This window comes from Mesoplodon densirostris, chromosome 2 (genome assembly GCF_025265405.1).
Source record: "Mesoplodon densirostris isolate mMesDen1 chromosome 2, mMesDen1 primary haplotype, whole genome shotgun sequence".
In the NCBI taxonomy this organism is placed as follows: domain Eukaryota; kingdom Metazoa; phylum Chordata; class Mammalia; order Artiodactyla; family Ziphiidae; genus Mesoplodon; species Mesoplodon densirostris.
In genome coordinates, this window is record NC_082662.1 from 110,636,281 (window position 1) to 110,655,978 (window position 19,698).

Here is a 19,698-nt window from a genome sequence, read left to right on the forward strand (position 1 = left end):
TAGCCATAAGTGTAACAGTCCACAAAGTAGATAAAATACTGCCTCTTAAAAGTTTGTTTTTCTGCTTAACTGAATGATTAACGATTAAAGTAATGATTTCCAGAAACACTATGTGTGAAAATTTTTTTTATTTTTCTAATACAATAAGATATAAATTGGTTAGGTTCTCAAGGTGTCCTTGTATGTATGTATATATATATATATATATATACACAGCATGAACAGACTGCTGTTTTCTAATGTTTGCTATCTGCATTAATTAATGCTTTTGGTTGCTATGGAGAATTACAGAGCACAGGAAGATGTGTACAAAGAATTGAACTTGTGTATTCCACATAGCTTCAACCATCATATAAAAATGATTTGCTGTATGTTTTACTGTTGGCCTCATCAGAACATCTACTTTTAAAATTCACCAGGGGAAGGAATTAAAAGGAAAAATGTCAGGGATTTTTTTTAAAAAATTTTTTCACCAATGTTCCTCCTTAAGCCAGCCTGACTAAGTAGTAGGAGGCTCAGGAAAACATTTATTAATGTTTTCATAACCAAATGTGACATAGTCATCTTTGTTAGGTACACAACTGAGTCAAGCTCTAAGAGCCTATCCCTACATGTAAGTTTTGTCATTACATTGATATAGCCTACACCCACAGTTACCACCCGTGGCATCTTCTTCCCTCTCCATCAGTACGAAAATACTGTGGCACCCTGAAATTATCAGACTAAAGAATAGTGTTCTCTGGCTATGTTAGAAACTTGCTTGAATTTATTCCTTCCCAGTTCTTGCCTTTCTTTTCCATAAGAAAGATATCTACTCTAGAGGCAGGTGATAGGCAGAGGGCAGCTATGGAAAAGCGACATCATTTTCCAGGGTGATCCTTATTACTCCACTCAGCTGCTTTTCTTTTTTTTTTTTTAAGATTTATTTATTATTTATTTTATTTTATTTATTTTTGGCTGCGTTGGGTCTTAGTTGCGGCACGTGGGCTCTCTCGTTGAGGCGCACAAGCTCAGTAGTTGTGGTGCATGGGCTTAGTTGCCCTGTGGCATGTGGGGTCTTAGTTCCCTGACCAGGGGTCAAACCCGCGTCCCCTGCATTGGAAGGCGGATTCTTTACCACTGGACCAGCAGGGAAGTCCCTCAGCTGCTTTTTAAATTTACTTACCAGATCAAGAGCTCAAAACAAAAGTGTTACTGTCTAATTCTTCTCATCAGTCACTGTACCCCTGTAAGGGAGAAACCTGCTTCCTTTCTTCTTAATGGAGTATTCTGTGTAATTCATGAGTATTTACTCAAGATAAGCTGCATAATGGGTCTCAAGCTAGGTTTGTCCCTCAGCATCAAGAGCACTGCTTATGGAATGTTACTGTAAAAAAATACTCATTTTCTGGCAAAAAAACTCATTTCAGTCTTGAGGATTTTATTGTTTCTGAATACTGTTACATCCTTTTTTTTTCCTCCTGTTTTCCACCTAGGCTGACCCTAGATAGTTACAACACAGGCCAAACTATTGGTAGAGTGTCCTCTGTCTCCTTGATGGCACATTCTTATAACACTGGATTTTTTTTTCCAAAAAACTCATCCCTTAATGAATATTAAACCAGATGGGACTACACTTCAGAAGCCATTATTATCTCAGATCATTGGTACCTCTAGAACCAATATAGTGGGAAGATTTAAATATATATATCCTTAGAAATTTAGTGTATATTCTTGAGGGTAATACTATGGTAAAAGTTACAGGGACTCATATCAGTTTTTAAAATTACAATCAATTGTAGTTTATTTGATCTCTTTCTTATGAAATACACCCCTAAAGATCCTGACAAGAACTGAACTTGAGTTTTAGATGTTCATATTCCCCTTCCCCTTCTGTAGAAATATTAGTAAGAATTGAAACAACACATACTAAATGTAGAAAAAGACAAGAACCTGTATTTTGCCTGAATATTCAGTCCCCAAATAGAGTTTATCATACTTGGTAGAAAAATATTGCTATCACAATTATACAACTCATCCTAAGCAAATGACCTTTTTCAGCAAGAAAAAGCTGGCCAGTAACTGGAGGCAAATACTTGAAGGAAAAAACCTTGATAGTATAGAAAATTTTAGTCATTTGTGAACAGTGGTAATGCTTTCCTATAAGTTTATAAAGAACCTCTTTCCCTGCAGCCTAAAGCACCAGATTAATATTGGATTAATAATTTAGGTTTAAGGCTCATATCTCTTTTCTGTGCTACCAGAGGAAATCATACAAATTATAGATTAGGGCCACTACAAATTCACTGTTTCTCACTTCACTTGGGCCTTCAGGGATGCTCAAACTTAGTAGTTCTCTCTCTTTGCCTCATTCACTACATCAGTTTAGAATGTTTTCCATAATGTCTAAGTCACCTAACCCACACCAGTGTTTCCTACTTCACAGTGGAAAAAATTGAGTCTGTCAGACATTAGCTCCCTCAGTGTCTAGCCCCCATGTTTATAAACTTAGTTACATATATCTACCTAATCTCCCTCCTTCATTCTAAAGGAAATACATCCTCTTTTCCAATTCAGAACGAACCTCTCTGCCAACACTTGTTTTAGACTCCTACCATCATTGAAGGAAGCCTTTCTCCGTAATTACTTGCACTTTCTGTAATTATTTGCACTTTCTCTCCTCTCTCTCTTTGTCTCCCCCTTCTTCTCCCTCTCCCTCCTTCCTTCTTCTGTATTTTCAGCTTGTCTTCCTCTAATTACTTTTCCACAGACTACACGCATACTCAAGTTTCCCCTGTTAAGTAATGTATTTAAAGCCCTTGAGCCTGGGTCCTCCTCTAACCTGTCTTCTCTTCAGTCAAGCTTCTTGGATAAAGTCGCTATCTTCACTTCTCACCTCTTCAATCCATGTACCCTGGCTTCTTGCTCCACTATAATACACTGAAACTCTTCTTGCAAAATCACATTGCAGGAATGTGCACAGTGGTCTCTTTCAATCCTCACTTATTTACCTCACTACTGCATTTAACACTTAACCATTCTGTTCTTCTTCAAACTCACTTGTCCCTTGGCTTCTCCCTCTGGTTCTCCTCCTACCTTTCTGACAGTTTCCTTCTCAATTGCCTTTGCTAGCTACTCTTCTTGCCTATCCTGTAGATGTTAAAGAATCCTCCCAAACTCTGTCTTTTGCTTCTCTTCTCATTCTTCATGATCCCCCTAGGTAGAACTCATCTATTCCCACGGCTTCAGCTGCCACCTGTATTCAGGGACATTATCAGGTCTCAATGTCCAGATGTCTGGTGTACATCTCCATTGGGATGTTCCACAGGTATCTCAAAAACAGCACGTTTTTTTTTTTTTTTTTTTTTTTTTTTTTTGCTGTACGCGGGCCTCTCACTGCTGCGGCCTCTCCCGTTGCGGAGCACAGGCTCCGGACACACAGGCTCCGCGGCCATGGCTCGCGGGCCCAGCCACTCCGCGGCATGTGGGATCTTCCGGGATCGGGGCACGAACCCGTGTCCCCTGCATCGGCAGGCGGACTCTCAACCACTGCGCCACCAGGGAAGCCCAACAGCATGTTTTTGTCTTCCTTTAAGTCAGTCAGTCTTGCTTTCTTTGTTCTCAAACTTAAACCACTATACCTAGTCAACAAAACCAGAATACTTAAATATCACAGATTCTTCCTTTAACCTCATCCTTCACATTTAATCATTGACCAACTACTGAATGAAGAGTCTACATTTTTTGTGTCTTCTATATCCAGTCCTTCCCCACCACTTCTGGTATTTCTTTAGTTCCAACTTTTATCATATCTTCCCAAAAGTCTTACAGTAGACTTTTGTTCTCCAGGTTTTCCCACCAGCAACCCCCAATTCATTCTCACATAGCTGCCAAAATTATCCTTCAGAAAAGCAAGTTTGATCATGGTAACCTGTTAAAACCCTTCGGTGATCCCCCCATGGCCTATAAGATGCAAGATTCTCCCTCTCTTCCTCTCACTATATCTGCAGCCATAAAGGAAAAGTTAGAATGGCTCCAAAGTTTTGTCCTAAGCAAGTGAAAAGATAGGTTGGCCATCCACTAAGATGGGGAGAGCTATATGTGGAACAAGCCTGGGGGAAAGGATTAGGGATTTGGACATGCCGAATTCAGAAATAAACTAAACAGCCAAGTAGAAATGTCGAATAGACAGATGCTTAAGTCTAGCATTTAGGAGAGCAGTCTGGGCTGGAGATAGAGATTTGGGAGTCATCAGCAGATAAATGTATTTAAAAACTACAAAATTGGGTGAGATCATCTAGGGAAGTGCAGTTCAATAGAACTTTCTACAATGATGGAAATGTACTATATCCATCTATCTAATAAGGTAGCTACTAGGTACATGTGACCATTGAGCACTTGAAATATGGCTAGTTCCACTGAGGAACTGAATTTTTTATTTTATTTTAATTAATTTAAATTTAAATTTAAATAGCCATATGTGGCTACTAGCTACTACATTATACAGATATAGGGAGTAAGTGTAGATCAAGAAGAAAGGAGGGCCGGTGAATGGATTCTGGACACTCTACCATTAAGAGGTTCAGTGAGGGACTTCCCTGGTGGTCCAGTGGTAAAGAATCTGCCTTCCAATGCAGTGGATGTGGGTTTGATCCCTGGTCAGGGAACTAAGATCCCACACGCCATGGGGCAACTAAGCCCACGTGCCACAACTACTGAGCTCACGCACCGCAAACTACAGATCCCATACTCTGGAGCCCTCGCACCACAACTAGAGAGAGAAAACCCGCATGCCACAACTAGAGAGAATCCCATGCACCGCAACTAGAGAGAAGCGTGCACACCACAACAAAGGGCCAGCGTGCCACAACGAAAGATCCTGTGTGCCGCAACTAAGACCCCACGCAGCCGAAAAAAAAAAAAGAAAAGAAAAGAAATAAAGAGCTCAGGGAGATGAGATGAGACCATCAAGAGACACTGAAAAATGTCAACTGATGAAGTAAGAAGAAAACCAAAAGAATGTGATGTCCTGGAAACCAAGTAAAGAAAGTATTGAGGAGGAGCAAGTGATCAACTTAGTTTAAAAGGACCAAAAGCCTTGATAATATACAGTACTGACAGGATGTGGAAAAATAGGCACTTTCCTGAATTGCTGGTAGAATGACATCTGTAGAACACCTTGGAGATACCTACCAAAATTTAAAATGCACAGTATGTCCACACAACTGTATATAAAATGCAGTTTATAGACTGTATATAAAATATATATTAAATATATACATACATATGCATGTATCTTATAATATGAATATGTAAATTTGTAAATATATGTATATACACATAGATAGTATCTCTGAGAGGATATTCATGAGATGAGTAATAGAGTTTGCCTCTAGAGAGAAACTGGGGTGCAAGAGGACTGAGGTGAGAAGGAAACTTACTTTTTTTTTTACAATATGCCCTTTTTTTATATTATACCATGTGCAAACATTTATCTAGTCAAAAACAGATATTTTACTTTATAACTTTTTTTTTTTTTTTTGGCTGTGCCGCACGGCTTTCAAGATCTTAGTTCCGTGACCAGGGATGGAATCAGGGTCCCCTGCAGTGGAGGCACAGAGTCCCACCCACCAGACTGCCAGGGAATTCCCCAAAACAGTATATTTTAAAGTAACAAAAAATGATTGTAGAATATATAACACTATAGAACACTTAAAGCATCGTGATGCTAATGACATTGTTTCAGGTGGGTAGATTAAAATGAAGCTTACCTTGTCTTAAAATGTAGCATTTCAAAGGCATGATTTTAAGTCCCAAGTTCACATAGAAATGTCATAATTGACTCTGCTAAATCAGTTGCAAAATAACCACCCCTTCATTATTGGGAGCCTTTGTTGGGTATCTCTGCAATTCAGAGATTATCTGAACATTCTTATATTTATTTTTTTAAGTTTTTTTTATTGAAGTATAGTTGATTTTCAATGTTGTGTTAATTTCTGCTGTACAGCAAAGTGATTCAGTTATACAAATATATACATTCTTTTCCATTATGGTTTATCACAGGATACTGAACATAGTTCCTTGTGCACCTGGTTGTTTATCCATTCTATATGTAATAGTTTGCATCTACTAATCCCAACTTCCCAGTCCATCCCTCTCCCATCCCCCCTCCCCCCCTTGGCAACCACAAGTCTGTTCTCTGTGTCTGTGAGTCTGTTTCTATTTCACAGATAAGTTCATTTGTGTCATATTTTAGATTCCACATATAAGTGATATATGGTATTTGTCTTTCTCTTTCTGACTTCACTTAGTAAGTGATAGTCTCTAGGTCTATCCATGTTGCTGCAAGTGGCATTAGTTCATTCATTTTTATGGCTGAATAGTATACCATTGTATATATGTACCACATCTTCTTTATCCATTCATCTGTCAGTGGACATTTAGGTTGTTTCCATGTCTTGGCTATTGTGAATAATGCTGCCGTGAACATAGCGGTGCATGTATCTTTTTGAATTATAGTTTTGTCTGGATATATGCCCAGGAATGGGGTTGCTGTATCATATGGCAACTCTATTTTTAGTTTTTTGAGGAACCTCCGTACTGTTTTCCATAGTGGCTGCACCAGAACATTTTTAAATAGCCACAACATCTGATTCTGTTTTCATGAAGTCCCACAAGAACAAATACTCTCTCAGTTAGTGATTCCTTCAAGGTGTTTTATAAAGAGACAGAGAGACAAACAGAAAGGAAATGTAGGGTTGGTTGTTGGTTTTTTTCCCATGATTTATACATAAGCATGTACATCCTTTGACTAAAGATATTTCTATTTAGTTTTGTGCTATAACCTCCAAAATGGTTGCTTCTGCTTGATGTCATTTTAAATAATGGCCAGTAAGTGATTTAACAAAATTATTTGCCTACTAAGATTAAGTAATTTTATCTTCTCTTGGTGGCATGAGAAAAGAAAAACAAGGCAGACTTTAACAGTTTTGAAAATAATGTGATCTCCTTCTTGTTCATATCTTCAGAAGGATCTAATAGGAGGACCACTCACTTTTGTTATAAAGCTATTTTGATAAAGATTGAAACACCGTAAAACTACACAGTGCAACCTAAATGAGTCTAGTGACTGAGCTGATGCGTCAGCATGTCCAGTATCAAAACTACACCCACGGGTTTTTTGTTTGTTTCCATGGTTTCTTTTTCTTGGTTTATCAAAGGATTGAGGAACAAAGATTTTAAGAAGAGGTGGATTTCTAGAAGCGTCATTAATTTATGTATCCCATTCTTTTTTTGCACTCAAAATACTAAATGTTTCTTGTTCCCGTGTTATGGGGACATCCAAATATACCAGTACTTTCCAAAATACTTTGAGGTCCTTGGACAGAAGCCATTGTAATGACACTGTACTAAGTATTTGACGAAGGGCTTATATGTGAAAGGAGATGTGTAGTACAAGCATAAATTACTGCTATATTGATACCATATCACAGTGAAGTACTCTTCAGTCTCTTGAATATAAAAGAATATTCCTACATTTGGTTCCAGCAAACACTATTGTGCTATTCTGAAATCCACAGCACAGAAATTATGACATCCGCTCATAAACAGAAAGCAAATCACTATTCAGCATTTCCTGCTCTGTTTCCTGCCAATTTCAGATAATTAAAACTTTTTTTAAACCTTTTATTCTATTCTGCTTTAATTCTGCTTCCTTCACCAAAAAAGAAAGATTGAGAAATTAAAACTGTGATAGTAACAGCAAATTTTGCCTTTTTTCCCCCTTATCCTATGATATTAACTTCCTTCATTATTGTAGACCTCAGGATATCATTGTGTTTATAATTGGAGGAGCCACCTATGAAGAGGCTCTAACAGTTTATAACCTGAACCGTACCACTCCTGGAGTGAGGATTGTCCTGGGGGGAACCACTGTGCATAACACGAAAAGGTAAGGGAGAACATTCAGTCCTATAACTCTTTCCCCTTTCCCAGAGAGGAAGGCTTAAATTCCCTTTATGTAGGAAAAGTAAGATCAGTGCTGACCAAACTGCTGTAGACCAAAATGCATCAGTTCATAGAATAATTTAGAGTTTGTGTGAGATGAAGGATGTATACTCTATTAAGTTCATAATCACTTAATTCAGTCAAATACCTGGAGAGTAATGACCAACCTTCACTGTTAACAGTTTTGTTTCCTATGTTCAAGGAACAGACTGGCATTTTAAAGATACCCAAACATAATACTACTGAATTCTGTGAGTTTTTCTGTTTTGCTGATTAAGTACATTCATTCAGTAAATATTAGTAAGAAGAATACAAAGATGAAGAAGATAAAAATCCTGCCTCAAGTAAGTCATTGTCTATTAGGAAAGATAGAACATAAAAAATAAGAAAATAAGTGCCTGGAGAGAGATGTAAAAGAGCCATGGATTCTCAGAGTGGCTAAGAGAAACTAGCAAATGTTTCATGGAGAAGATAGTGTATAACCTGAGCCTTGGATAAAAAATGGACATATGGAGGGAGAGTACATTCTAGGCGGATTTAACCACATGAACAAGCTACAGAAAGCTATAGGCAACATACATAGAAAAAGAACAGCAAGTAGTCAGTTAGCTGGAATGTGTGTAATAAGTGAAAAGGTTGATTGAATGCCATAATTGTAGAAGGTCTTGAATTCCATGCTGAGGAATCTTTTTCTACTTTCTTGTGTAGAAAATGAGGAATCATTGAAAGTTTTAAGCAGTAAAATTACAAGAAGGTCATAGTATTTTAGGAAGATTAATTTGGAAACTAAGAGTAGGAAAGACAGAGGATGAGGAGGAAACTAGAGACCGATGGCATGATAATTGAATTTAATGATTGGGGACCCTGAGAGATCCATGCTGAGCCATGTATACATAGATAAACAGGGAGGCATTAGAGGTGTTTGTGTACTTTTTCACTTTGTATTATTATTTGCCTCATTGTACATTCTGTTTTATAACCTGTATTTTGTAGTCTGTGATAAAAACATAGTCTTAAATATATAATCATTCATTCATTAAACAAATATTAATTGAAAGGTAAGATTGGCTGGATTTGAATATTTCCCTCTTACTATTTTTGTGAATTTAGGCAGATTAGTTAACCTCTTTGTCAATTTCCAGAGCTCACTGGCCATTTATATATTTCTGTTTGTGAATTGCCAGTTCATATTCTTTGCAAGAATTATATCTGTATAATTAAGGATATTGATCATTTTCTAATATTATATATTTGCAAAATATATTTTCCTCTATTTGATATTTTTGTTTTATATTATTCACAGTGTTTTGTTGTATAAAACTTTTCTTTTTTTACTTTTATGTAATCAAATTTACCAGTGATTTCTGCCTTTGATGTCATGCTTAGAAAGTTCTTTCCCAGTCAAGATTATATAAATACTAACCTCTATTTTTTCCATTATTTTTAGGACTTGTATTTAAACTTCTATATTTATAATCTATCAAAATTTTATTTTGGTGTAAACTGTGCAGTAGTTTCCTTTTATAAATTTTACAGAAATATTACATGTACATAACTTCATTACATACAGAAAAGTATACAAATGATAAGCAATGAAATAGCACAAAGTGAATACATCTATGTAACCACCACACAGATCAAATAATAGAATGTTACCAGTATCTCTAGAAGCCTCCCTTATTCCTCATGTCCCCTCCTTTGCACAACTCCACACAAAATAATAACTATTATGACTTCTGTTATTATAGATTAGTTTTACCTGTCCATAAAAGATAATTGTTGAATGAATGAAGAAACAGTGGTTAAAATTAATCTATTTCTGCCTTTCTCACAAACAGATCCTTAGAAGAATCTCTAATCACCTTCCTTCCAACTTACAAGCTATCATTGTCCAGCATATTGGTTCCACTTTGTTTTTATAATCCCCAAATGAATCATTATTATTTTCAATAGTCAATATTTGTTTAGATTTACCTACATATTTGCCTCTCCCCCCTCTTCATCCTGGCCCTTGTTTCTGATCCAGTATTCTTCTTACTAAAGAACCTCTTTTTAGTAGTCCTTTCAGGTTCTGGTCAACTTGACGTTTTTGTCTAAAAATATCTTAGTTTAGCTAAGTTTAGAATTTCAGGTTGATAGTTTTTTTCAGCACTTACAAATCAGAAGACAGTGGAATACTGGTACTTCCCTGGCAGTCCAGTGGTTAAGACTCCGTGCTTCCACTGCCAGGGGGCGTGGGTTCGACCCTTGGGGAGCTAAGATCCCTAATGCCAGTACTGTGGGGCCCCGCCCCCCAAAAAAAGAAGACAAGGGAATAATACTATTTTTAATTGTTGCTTCTTAGTAGACTTCTTAACGAAATCTACTCTCGATACAATTGTTTTTCGTCTGTAGGCAATATTTTCTTCTCTGGCTCTTTTCTTTTTTTTTTTTTTTTGGCGGTACGCGGGCCTCTCACTGCCGTCCGTGACCTCTCCCATTGCGGAACACAGGCTCCGGACGTGCAGGCTCAGCAGCCATGGCTCACGGGTCCAGCCGCTCCGCGTCATGTGGGATCTTCCCAGACCGGGGCACGAACCCATGTCTCCTGCATCAGCAGGTGGACTCCCAACCACCGTGCCACCAGGGGAGCCCTCTGGCTCTTTTTAAGATTATCTTTTTGTCTTCGGTGTTCTTGTTTCAGTATTATGTATCTAAATGTGGATTTATTTTTATTTATGTTACTTAGTATGAAAATACGTGTTTGGCATAATTTCTGGAAATTATTTCTTTGAATATTGCATTTTTCCCCAATTATTCTGTTCTCTCCTTCTGGAACTCCTGGGAGCTATATGTTAGGCATTTATCTATTTTTCATGTCTCTTAACCTCTTATTTATATTATCCACCTGTTATCTCTCTGTGCTGCCTTCTGTGTAATTTTTTTCACATTACTATTTCAGTTCAGTAATTCTCTCTTCAGCTATGTATAATCTGTGTTTAATTTGTACATTCAGTTTTTAATTTCAAAGGTAATATTTTTATGCCTGTAATTTCTATTTGCTTCTTTTTCAAATTTGCCTGATTTTTCATTAATTTCTTCTCTTATGTTTTCAAAGCCTTTTCAGATTTTTCTTTAACCACATTAATTCTATAATCTGAAGTACTTGGAGGTCTAATTCTGCTGTTGTGTCTGCTGACATTAGCTCCTGATGGCTCATTTCTGCATGTAATTTTGTATTACAAGTTATCTTAAAGAAGACTCACAGGGCTCATGAGGAGCCTAAGTTGAAGATATATCTCTTCTGCATAGTCTGTCTTTCATTTAGGCCAGGTACCCAAAGAGTATTATCAGTTCAGAATTTTTTTTAATGTTTATTTCTGTACTGAAGGGTTCCTGAACCATGCAGAGCTTATACTGGTTTATTTTCAAGTTTCCTTGTGATCTTCCTGTGCAGATAGAAGATTTTTGTTTTTCTATTCTCTCTTTTCAGTGAGGGCCTCTACATTATGTGAGAGTCTTAATTCTAATTCCCTTTCTTACTGAGGCCTAAGCCCTGTCTCCTGACCCTCTGCGGCTGTTAAAATACAGTGCCCTTGTTTATGAACATTGGCATATTATGAACATTGGCATATACCTATTGGGTAGTCACAAGCATTGGTTTATACTTATCAACCTAAAATTTGGTTCCCTTTTTGTGATGACTCTTGGAGATTTCCCTGAATTTCTTAATAGGTTAAGCTATTCATTTAAAAGTATGTAGGTAATTTTTATCCAGCATTTCTATGTGTTTTATTTAATTTCGCCTTATCTAGTTGGCCTTAATTTCAGAAATCGAAGTATAAGTGTGGTTATGATCTTGGAAAAGTTTAAAATGCTAGTGACATTATGCGAAGTTTACTCTAATTTGAAAACTCTTAGGTAGTATTTGGAAGCTTAACCGTGCATCCTAAAATGTCAGACTGAGGATTTTGTACCTAATTCAGTAGTCTGTGGGATACCATTGAATAATTTTGAGCACAGAGTGATACAATACTATCACAACTATTTTATGCAAGTTTCTCCCTTTGTTCCTGCTGCTGCTAATAAAAATAATCATAATAGGGCTTCCCTGGTGGCGCAGTGGTTGAGAGTCCGCCTGCCGATGCAGGGGACACGGGTTCGTGCCCCAGTCCAGGAAGATCCCACATGCCGCGGAGCGGCTGGGCCCGTGAGCCATGGCCGCTGAGCCTGCGCATCCGGAGCCTGTGCTCTGCAACGGGAGAGGCCACAACAGTGAGAGGCCCGCATACCGCAAAAATAAATAAATAAATAAAAATCATAATCATAATCATAATAAATATTTATTGAGCATCTACTATGTGCTAGGCACTTCACTAAGTACTTTACATATATTAAGTCATTTAATCCTCATATAAGGTATGTACATTATTATCTCCACTCTGTATATGGAAACTGAGGCAGAGAGATTAAATAACTTGCCCAAGTAAACATGGCTACTGAGAGATAGAGCCAAGACTCAAAGCCAGAGTCCATGCTTTTAATCACTATGTATTTCCTTCATAAGTATTACTTGAATGCTTGACACTCTATTGTTCTCTAAATAATATTTAATAATTTAGTGTTCAAAATGTTTTATTACTAGATAGCCATAATGGATTTTATCTTCTTAATCTAAATAAGTTCTCTCATAAATGTATATATAATTATCTGCTTTTAAATAGGCTTTAATATCAGAATTCAGAAAGACTAATTGACTTTTAAATGATCTTTCTGAGAGTTAATATTTCCCATTGAGTATTAGTAGCCCCATGGCCCATAGCATTTTCTCTTTAACTTGAAACATTAGACGTTTAAAACTAAACATCTGTATCTCAATTTTGAAAATACTTTGGATTTAGATGGAAAGATAGATTGGCAAAGATTTTTATATATTTCTTTGTAATTTAGTCATATTACATACAAATAAAAATGCATATATTTTCACATGTGTTTGGCTAATTAATAGTACTGTGAATAAAACTGCATTTTACTATTAAAAATGGGGGGGAACCTAAACATCTAGGTTTTTCCTTAAATTAGTGTCCCAGGTCCTGAGAAAATAATCTTTAATGTAAAATTAGGAAAGGCAGAAAAAAAAAAAAGTAAGGCAGCTTTGTAAAAGCTTTATACTAGATTCTTCCAGCTAGCCAGCTCAGTATTTCTTTGTCTGACCTAACAATATGCTAAGCAGTACACTAAATTACATTTGAGCAGATATCCTTAAGCAATAGAAGGTCAATAAAATCTTGAATGAGATTGTTCAGTGGTCCCCAACCAATGAAATTTTTAGGAAGAGGGTGTTGCTATGATAATTACCAACCTGGAAAAAATTTAATGTTTGCGATACATAAATGTTCCAAAATCTGGTTTTTTTAATTTACTTTCATAAATATATAGCCTCCAGCAATAAGTAAATAGTGAAATTTTTCACTATCAGTAAGAACATAGTGCAATTTGTATTTCAGAGTCCAGTTATTATAAAGGCTTAAGTAATTGAAAAACAACAGTTTCAGCTTTTAGAGGAAAGGCTCAATTTTCATGATGAATGTGGATTACCTTGGGTATTACTAGACTGTTAAGTAATTAAGAGTTCACAACTCTTAATACATATTGAAATCCCAGACTCTCAGTAAATGGGAAGGTTAATATTTTTTAAAACTCAGTTTTATACCTGGATATAGTAGGGCTGCTGTGAGCAGCAATAAAATATGGGGGGAGAAGTTGAACAATTTGTTTCGTGAATTGTTAGGGTTTAATTTTTGTGGGAGTCTGTGCAATTTCCTATGTAATACATGGATTATTTCTTAAAAGTCCAAAGGAATAAGTGACAAAGACACAGCCTTAACCTCAAAACTCTACCGTACAGAAGTATTATTTTGAGAGACTATGGCAACCAGGAAACAGAGTATACTTTTAGATGTGCCACGATGAGTGCCCTCTTTTTAAGCTTTTCTTTTTTTTTTAATTTATTTTATTTATTTATTTTTGGCTGCATTGGGTCTTCGCTGCTGTGCACGGGCTTTCTCTAGTTGCAGCGAGTGGGGGCTACTCTTCGTTGCGGTGCACAGGCTTCTCGTTGCGGTGGCTTCTCTTGTTGCAGAGCACAGTCTCTAGGCACGCGGGCTTCAGTAGTTGTGGCATGCAGGTTCAGTAGTTGTGGCTCGTGGGCTTAGTTGCTCCACGTCATATGGGATCTTCCTGGACCAGGGGTCGAACCTGTGTCCCTTGCATTGGCAGGCGGATTCTTAACCACTACATGACCAGGGAAGCTCCGTGTCCTCTTTTTATACTTGGAATTATGTAAAATATGATATGCCCCACAAAGATCTGGATTGGTGAGCATTGTAATAAGCAGAAAAGAAATCATATCTTGGGAATTCCCTGGTGGTCCAGTGGTTAGCACTCCGCGCTTTCACTGCCATGGCCCGGGTTCAATCCCTGGTTGGGTAACTAAGATCCCGCAAGCCCTGCGGTGCATCTGAAAAAAAAAAAAGAAAAAAGAAACCATATCTTGTAGCTCAGAGTGTTATATGCTGATATAGAAGCTACTATCCTTCCAGAGTGGGAAATGCCTATTGCAAGATACTTCTGTGACACTTGATTTCCCTGATGTATTAAATAAAATCTGAGATTATGACAGATTTATTTTGCAGTCAGATCCCAGCACTACCACTTACTAGTTTATGATTTGGAGCAAGATACTTAATGTAATAGGTAGATGGGTCAAAACTTGTCTCTTGCATCCTAGAAAATCACATGAACCTCACATGTAGCAATTTGAACAGCTTTCATCCTGGGATACCTTCTGTTTCTAAAATACATTGAGATTGCCTTCACTGTGAATTGAAACAAAATCTTAGTTTTAAACAAAACCAAAAAATAAAAAGCAATTCTTTCCTTCCCTCGCTGACATATTTCCAGAAATGAAAGTAACTTTTGGTGAGAGAATAGGTATAAGTAAGCTAAGTTTTAAGCCAGAAGGCACCTGAAGATAAATGTCACTTAGAGGTTTTTTGTTTATTATAAAATATCTGCTTTATTTTTAAAAATAAAGGACTATTATTCCATGTTAAATGTGGTTGCCATTCTCTGTGAAAGGATTGAAAATTCTAACATTTTTTATTTCTTAAGTTTTTTGTTCTACCTAAAACGTCCCTTAGATTTTGAAAGGAAATACACATTAGTTGAATCTGAAATTCAACTTGCCATTTAGAGTTCTAACTTCAGCTGCTCTCTCTTAAGTACCTTATTTCTTTAAAATAGTTCTTTTGTGACAATACTGTTCAGTGCTTCAAGCACTGATCACAGTGAAACAGAGTTCTACAGGCCTTTTGTAGTTAGATGAGTTGTTTCTATAGGACCTGCTCTGATGATGTGTAATTGTAATTATCTTTGTTTAGCTTTAAACACTATTTAAAATAGATGGTGTGTGTTTGCTGCTAAGACACCAAGGAACTTTGCAGAAACTAATTATCTCCTTAGCAACATTCTTAATAAAACTGCCTTCTGAATGAAGGGAGGTAGTCAATATTTTCTTCTCCCTCCATAGTCATATGAAGTTTAATATGAATTTTGTATTGCTTTCCCTTCTCCTTTTATACATAATGAAATCAAAGAAAGAAAATATAGTAACTGATCACAGGGACCTCTTTACAGGCATAATTTTCATGCCTTTTTCAAAGCAGAGAACCTGCCCTGAAAAAGGATCTAGGTAAATAGATTCAGCAGTGACCTGAACACATGCAAGTGCTTGCCCTAAGCAGTTAGTCTGTTAAGTCTCTGGGGTCCATGCAGGTTTGCAGTGTGCAGACTGTCATCTCCTGTGTCAGTATTTGCACATCTTATGGATATACTTCCCCCTGGCCCTTACTACTTCCCTCTTCATTTGTCTCATTAGTCATACTGGCCTAATAGATCCTCAGTTAGCAGGGAATATGTCAAATTTCAACTTCTGAAATTATATATGACATGGGTTGTTCTACTCACCACAAATATTTTCACCAAAGTCTTTGTGAAACAGTCAGAAGTAATATTGCCCTAGTTATGAGTTCTAGAATACATAAACATTTATTGAACAAATGAGAAGAACATAGTCAATAGTTCATTCACTCTTTCAGCAAATATTTACTGAATATTGGAATACCTCTGTGAATAAAAGCAAAGATCCTAATCCTCAAGAAGCTTACATTTGAATGCAGAGAGAGACAGAAATAAACAATAACTTAATAAATAAGTATATTTTATAGTAAATCAGAAGATGGTAAATTCTATGGGGGGAAAAAAGCAGAGCAAGGTGAAGGGAAATCAGTAATGCATAGAGGCAGTAGGGTTCCGTCACACTACTCAGTATGGTATCAGGACAGGCCTCATGAAGAAGAGATTTGAGCAAAGACTTGGAGGAGGTGAGGGAATGAGCCAAAAACAGATACGGGGAAGAGACTCTCAGGCACAGCAGCGCTGTGTCCTAAGGCAGGATCATGCAGTGTGTTCAAGGAGACTGAAGAGTCTGGGGCTGCAGTCAGGGAAGTATCAGGCACCTGATTGTGGAGGGCCTTGTAGACTCTTTTGAGGACTGGTTTTCACTATGAATTAGAGAGCATTGTAGGACATTGGGTTTTTTTTAACAGCTTTATTGAAGTAAAATTCATATACCACACAATTCACCCCTTTAAAGTATTCCTTGGTTTTTGGTATATTCGCAGATATGTGCAACTACCGCCACAGTCAATTTTAGAACATTTTCATCACCTCAGAAAGAATCCCCCAGCCTTAAGCAACCACTAATCTACTTTCTGTCTCTATAGATTTCCCTGTTCTGGACATTTCATATAAATGGAATCATACAATATATAGTCTTTTGTGAGTGGCTTCTTTTACTTAGTATAATGTTTTCAAGGTTCATCCATGTTGTAGCCTAGATCAATACTTCTTTCCTTTCTACAGATGAATAATATTTCATTGTGTGAAATGAAATACCATATTTTGTTTATCCATATGTCAGTGATGGACATTTGAGTCATTTCCACCTTTTGGCTATTATGAATAATGCTGCTATATATATTTGTGTACAAGTTTTTGTGTGTATTGTAGAGTTTTGAGTAGAACCATGGCATCTGACTTATATTTTAGCAGGATCACCCTGGCAATCAAGTTAATATGAATTGAGAAGTATTATTTATCTTAAAATATTCAGAATGAATATGGGTTATTATAAAAATGCAAGTTTCCTAGACATATATAAATGAACTATACCCATTATGTATTCACCTACTGAGTCATTATTCTTGTTGTGTTTCTGAAGCACATGATCGTACCTTGCAAATAAATGAGCATCTTGGTTTGGGTTTTGAGCTGGCTTGCCTTATCACTTCACAAGTCAATCAGTGTTAAAGAGTTCTGGTCCTTGCTGGCAGCAGTTGACATGTTAGGTTAGCTGTGTGAGCTGAGAGGCCAAGAACCAGATCAGCACGGATGGAATTGTTCTCCCAATAGAAGAAATCCCTCTGTCTTCTCAGAAACAGGATAGAAGTGGAGTAGAAAAGGGAGGTGAGGTGAATGTATTAGTAGTGCTGCCAACATTACCTGAGCCCTGCCTGAACTGTGGATGAAGAGAGCTCTTTAGTCTTCCCCAGTGCTGTCAGTCAGTTCAGTACTTTCTTAAGACTTTTGAGGGCTTCCCTGGTGGCGCAGTGGTTGAGAGTCTGCCTGCCGATGCAGGGGACACGGGTTCGTGCCTGGGTCCAGGAGGATCCCACATGCCGCGGAGCGGCTGGGCCCGTGAGCCATGGCCACTGAGCCTGCGCGTCCGGAGCCTGTGCTCCACAATGGGAGAGGCCACAGCAGTGAGAGGCCCGCGTACCGCAAAAAAAAAAAGACTTTTGACCAGGAGGAAAAGTAACCCTAGATCAACAGTCCTCTTACTGCCAGATTCTCTTTCAAACCAATAATAATGACTACACATAGTAGGTTCTCTATAACACTACTGGATTCAAATAAACCCTCATTAACAAGCCTGCACAATAATTAATGGTCTCATTTTTCAGTTATTTTCTCTCTAACTAGCAAAGACAGATGAAGAAAAATAGGCTCCCCCCCCAATAATTCATGCTCATTGTAATAAAAAAAAATTAAATATAAAAGTCAAAATCATTCATACTACCACACAACTCAGAGCTAACCACTGTTAATATTTTGGTATATTTTCTCCTAGTGTTTTTTTTCTTTCCCTGAAGGTTTTTGAGTTTTGTGTGTGTTATGTTTGTTTTTCACATAATAAGGATCACATTACATTGTCTATAAAGTTTTATACTTGTTTTGCCCACTTTTAATTATACTGAGAACATTTTACCAAGTTATTAAAATTACTTTAAATGATCCTAATGGCTCTATAGTTTCCATTTTAAGGATGTATCTCTGTTTAACCACTACCATTTGACATTTAGATTGTTTACAGTTTTTTGCTTGATATAAATACTGCAGTAAGCATCTTGTATATTGATAAACCCTTGTCCTATCTCTGAATATTTCCTCAAGTTAAATGTACAGTGAGGCAGTCTCAAATATTGCTAGTAGAAGTGTAAATCCAGAACTTTTCTGGAAAGCAATCTGACATTATATATTCAAGGGCATGGGGTTGACTTCATGGCTCTTGTTGTTATTGAGGGGTTTTTTTAGTTTCTTGATTTTTTCGAAGCCCTAACTCAGGTGTTGGAAGTGTTCTATATCTTGATCAAGGAGATGGTTACAAGACTGTATACATTTGTCAGAATCATCAAATGATATCCTTAAAAGTGGTACATTTTATTGCCTATGAATTATATCTCAATTAAAAAATTAAAATTTTAAAAAACAAAGCACTGTAGTACCAAACTGACATTTTTTCCTTGACATGGTTAGAAAGATAGAAAGATAAAAAGAAATAGTTTTCTTACTATGTATTTCAGTGTTATTTAGTGACATGCCCTAGAACCACCAGATATTAGCTGGTGTTACGAGCACATGATTTGAGAAACACTGATCCATAGCAACTCCTAAGAGGGGATTATGATGACACTAAGAAGTAAAATTTATTTACCATATACTATGTGTTAGACACTGTTTTAATACTTTATACCCATGCTATCCAAAATGTAGCCACTAGCCTTTGTAACTATTGAACACTTGAAATGTGGCTAGTCTAGTTTGAGGTGTGCCACAAGTATAAAATACATATTGGATTTCAAAGACTTAGTACACAAAAAGTGTAAAATATCTCATTAATAATTTTTTAAGTTGATAATGTTTTAGATATATGGATTAAGACAAATATGCTATTAAAATTGATGTTACTTATTTCTTTTTACCTTTTTAATGTGCTTACTAGAACATTTAAAATTACATAGCCACTCACATTTGTGACTTGCTTTGCATTTCTATTGGATAGTGCTGCTTTATTCATTAAATTTTTATTTAATTCTCATAACAACCCAGTGAGGTAGGTATTTTTATTATTATCATCAACCTTATTTTTCAGATGAGACTTAAGAGTAGTTAAGTACTTTGTCCAAAGTCATAGAGCTAGTAAGTGGCAAAACTGGAATTGAACTCAGTTTGTTTCCAGTCTGGGCACTCAGTTGAAATAATATTTTAGGAAGATTTATCTAGCTATAATTTTTTTTTTTTTTTTTTTTTTTTTTTGCGTTACGCGGGCCT

The 19,698-nt window shown here is 36.7% G+C and overlaps 1 protein-coding gene across 3 annotated transcripts in view; it reads left to right on the top strand.

Annotated features, from left to right (window-relative positions):
- Positions 1 to 19,698, top strand: part of VPS45 (vacuolar protein sorting 45 homolog) — a 68,390-nt gene that overhangs the window by 34,989 nt on the left and 13,703 nt on the right. The window contains exons 14-15 of one of the 3 annotated variants that reach the window (XM_060090455.1): positions 7,799 to 7,930; positions 9,825 to 10,393. The exons of 1 other annotated variant lie outside the window; for it this stretch is intronic. In XM_060090455.1, the coding sequence (XP_059946438.1) occupies positions 7,799 to 7,930; positions 9,825 to 9,939 (247 nt within the window). In that variant the 3' untranslated portion in view covers positions 9,940 to 10,393. Of the gene's footprint in view, positions 1 to 7,798; positions 7,931 to 9,824; positions 10,394 to 19,698 lie in introns of those variants that run through there. One more of the 3 variants, XM_060090456.1, reaches the window with a different exon arrangement.